This window comes from Octopus bimaculoides, chromosome 4, assembly GCF_001194135.2.
Source record: "Octopus bimaculoides isolate UCB-OBI-ISO-001 chromosome 4, ASM119413v2, whole genome shotgun sequence".
NCBI classification, from domain to species: domain Eukaryota; kingdom Metazoa; phylum Mollusca; class Cephalopoda; order Octopoda; family Octopodidae; genus Octopus; species Octopus bimaculoides.
The window spans coordinates 89,861,543-89,865,833 of NC_068984.1; the positions used below are offsets into that span (position 1 = coordinate 89,861,543).

Consider the following 4,291-nt stretch of genomic DNA (forward strand, 5'->3'; position numbering starts at 1 on the left):
GTGTGTGTGTGTGTGTGTGTGTGTGTGTGTGTGTGTGTGTGTGTGTGTGTGTGTGTGTGTGTGTGTGTGAGTGTGTGTACACTTTTCGTTGGGAGTATTTTTTCGTTGTTTTGTATTTATCTATAATTGAAGATTTTACAAATGAATATTTCATGCCATCTGACTTTATCTTAATTAGAGATCAACTGGTTTAATCTATGTCTCCACCAATTTATTTATTTTGTTTTTCCTATTCCAAAAGTATATTTTTGCTTTTCTTTTTGCTAATAAGTTTTAATATATTTTGTTTATACTCATACGAGATAGAATATATTTCTTGTTACTGAAAACAATATTCCTCATTTAAACATTTATATGAGCGACTTTCTCTTTGAAAATTGTGTGAGTTATGTAACATAGATAAAAGTTAAATAATATTGTGAAGAATTCATGTTTTTAATCATCGTTTTTAATAACTAGTGCAAGAAAGCTGATTAAAAATATTTATTATTTCTCTTCTAATGCAATGTTATTTGAAGAAGTTGATTCCATATAAGCTTAATAGTAATTATTTGAATTGTAAATTGTAAGCCTGAAGTCGATAATAGGATGAAATAATTAATTTAAATAATGCTATTCGCAATGTGAGAGATTAGTTGACATGAGATGTAATGGAATTTGATAGTATTTTCGCGTTCAATATTTATTAAGCCAATCCATTTTTCTTTAAACGATCTCCAGATCATTCAACAACATGGCGAATAATCAGGAGATATTTTGAGTTTTGTTTAATGCAGAGAAAAGTATTAGTAGCATTTAGAGGGAAACCAGCTTTGGAAAATAAAAATATAATGGATGGCTCTGAGACCAGTAACAAATAAGTATAAAAATTAATACATAAAAAGCATAAAGATCTAATTTTAGTGCAATTGTCAGGTTACTAAAATGAGGTACGAAATCATAGGATTCATGACTTTTTCAATGACAAATTTCAATGTTAAAAAGTAGAAAAGCTGAAATTGAAATCGTGTAACGGAGTTTGTTAACTGGACGTTTCCATGAACTTTTCATCACTGGCTTATATATAAAAAATTTGTCTTGCCTTTTACTGGTTTCAGTTATCTAGTTGTGTATATATCCAATTTTATTATAAGGTGCTATCTGTTTTAGATATTACAACTTTACCGCCAACCATACCAACAACGACACCGACAACAACAACGGTAACGACACCAGTCACAACTACAACAGCAGCAACAACAACAGCACAAGCCACAACAATAACATCAACAACTATACCGACCACCAGTATGTCAACGCGAACCACTACAACTACGGAAATGCCGCCACAACAGGATCAATCAAGTAAGTTCAGTTAAATATTTCTTTAAGGATCATGTTAGATTACGCAAGAAAGAATCGTTGAATAATATTAGATAATAAACAATGAAAGGCTAATCCTAACAAAACAGCTAGCTATTTTGTAGCGAAAGAAATTTTGTGAAACGAAAATTTTTGAATCCCGTCTTTCGTGGAAATACTCATGAAATACATCTGCAAAGATTATTTGATCAGTGAGATTTCACTAGCTTATTTACTTTTCATTGCCCTAGAGAGACAGACGATATGTAAGTATGAAATCTCATGTACACGTGCCTGTAAACAGTTACTGATAGTGATACACATATTATAGACTTCACACACTTCCTGAACAAATGTCTTCGACCAATCTTTCTTTTTTTTTCACACGTTATCATGTCTTGTGTACATACAAACACATAGCATAAATCCATACACACACAGACACACGCGCGTATAATGTGAAAGAAGGCACACGAAGAACACGAAAAGAAAGACATATAACAAGGTTAACGCTAGCGCTTACACGCGTACACACACAAGTACACACATATACAGACACTCCTACATGTGTATGTGTGTGTATACCGGTTTTCTATCTTTCAAATATATTTTGAAGGTACATCACTCTACGTGTTCAGTATTTTTTAAGAATAATTTTTTCATATTTCCTTATTAGACTTTTATATTTAGTTTCAAGCAATACATTTTCGTTTCGAGACCTTGGATTCATCATCTGGTTATTTCGTGTTCTGTATTGTAATCTGTAATCTGTAATCTGCTGTAATGACTCTCTGATATAAATTTGTAAATGCATAATCAACCGATGAAAAAGTTGCATATATGTATACTGATGCTACACCTTTCCTGTTTACATTGAATTTTGCATATTTAAGTATTTGTGGCGCGCAAACTGGAATTATCGTGCTGATGCAATTTCATTTCTCGTGTATATGTAACATTGTTTTACAATATTATTTATTGCTACTGTGTTGTGCTCGGTTTTATGCGTTTTTTCTAAAGGCATATTCATTCATTCTGGAACTAAAACTGCATATGCAGTTTATGTGTCTTCATTGAGTATTGTAGCCATGATATTTGTGAATATTAACTTGTTCTTGCACTGTTCTTCAACTTTAATACATTTGAGTATAAACTACAAACCATGTGATTTGAATTTTCATATGTATGAGCCCCATAAAAGTGTACAAAATTTGTGAAATTTTTATGATTTCTTATTTAAAACGTTGTTTCTGGATGAAAATTTATTATTCCAAACTAAGTATAAATGTCTAATAAGGAATAATGAAAAGTTATAGGGCACAGTTGGTGTTCAAAATATGTGTGTATGAATTAGTGCGTGTGTGTGAGCTGGCCGGGCAAAATGTTTAGCGGCATTTCGCCCGACTTCACTTTCTGAATACAAATTCCACCGAGGGCACCTTTGCTTTTCATCCTATTGAGGGTGGATTAAATAAGTACCAGTTGATCATTGGAATCGATTAAATCGACTTGCTGCCTTGTGTCAAAATTTGAAATCATTATTATTAGTACTTGATGAAAACTCTCAGCTTATTTTGCTGGATATGATGGAAAGTATCAGCTGTCTACAGCCAGCAAACTAAGGTGACACTTGTTTACTGGTAATGCTTCAAGAATCCTGCAAAGAATTCTTGCAGTTCCAAGCAATGCTGATTTTTGTACGTGTTCTACCTAAGTTGGTTAGCTGGCAGAATACTTAGTATGCCGGATAAAAATTCTTTCCTCTTCACGCTCTGAGTTAAAATTCTTTCGAGTGGACCTTGCCTTTCATTTTTTCGGAGTCGATGAAATGAATACCAGTTATACACTGGAGTCGACTTAATCGACTAACCCCTTCCCCCCAAATTTCAGGCTATGTGCCTATAGTAGAAAGGATTATTATTATTATTTATAATTTTTGTCTTATTCAACTCCCCAGAATTATATTAGAGAATAGAACCATGTTAGATGAATTAATACCGAGATGTGTGATTTGAATTTTCATATGTATGAGACCCATAAAAGTGTACAAAATATAAATAAGAAAATACGGAATAAAATTTCTCATTTCCTACGAATTACAATGATATTTCCCTTTTACTATTACTTAATAAATATAGCTTTCTTCTTTTCAAAGGTACTGTGTCGTTTGGATATGACATTCTAACATTGGGAATTTACCGCACCGATATAATTACACAGTTTATACAGACCATGCTGCCATATACACCATATGGAAGATACAGAACATTCTCTTTTGTTGATTGCCCTCACAGCTATAATCAGCCATTTACAACTTTAATTAATAAAACGAACGCTGAACTTGGCAAACTTATGAAACCAACATACCCGGGACTAGCTGGTATTGTACGCCATATGGGTAAAGGACTCAATATGCATCCTAATTTATACACAAAGCAATTAGCTGTTTTATTTATAGATCCATCACTAACTGTTTTAACTGCTGAGTTAATGTCAGAAATAGAGAATCTTAAAAAATTAGGAACAAAAGTATTTTTAATCAACGTTGGAGATACTATATGGCCAAATGTTCAGACATTGCATTCTATGAGCAGTCAACCGTACAATCATTACATTTACAATATTCCAACCTATAATCAGTTATTGTTTATGGCCCACCATTCACCTTGCAGCTTTCAACCGTTATGTAATCAAAAAGTTATCTGAAATAAATATTTGAAAAATAAACACTGTGTCATGTTTCTCAATTTCATCTTCGAATGTATATTTCAGTTTATTGCTCGTGCAAATATAGTTCTATAAAATAAACTATAATGTCTACAAGTATATATTTTTGGCTCTAAGATTAGGTCAGTAGAAGGCGACGAGCTGACTAGCAGAATCGTTAGCCCGCTGAGCAAAATGTTTAACTGCATTTCACTCGTTTTTACACTGTTAGTTCAAATACTAC

The 4,291-nt window shown here is 32.6% G+C and overlaps 1 protein-coding gene across 1 annotated transcript in view; it reads left to right on the forward strand.

Moving 5' to 3' along the window:
* The window catches only part of LOC106880811 (uncharacterized), a 10,742-nt gene extending 6,674 nt beyond the window's left edge, over nt 1-4,068 (forward strand). Inside the window, exons 4-5 of the mRNA XM_014930937.2 lie at nt 1,150-1,344; nt 3,497-4,068. Coding sequence (XP_014786423.1) covers nt 1,150-1,344; nt 3,497-4,047 — 746 coding nt within the window. The 3' untranslated portion in view covers nt 4,048-4,068. The remainder of the gene's footprint in view (nt 1-1,149; nt 1,345-3,496) is intronic.
* The last annotated feature ends 223 nt before the right edge of the window (nt 4,069-4,291 follow it).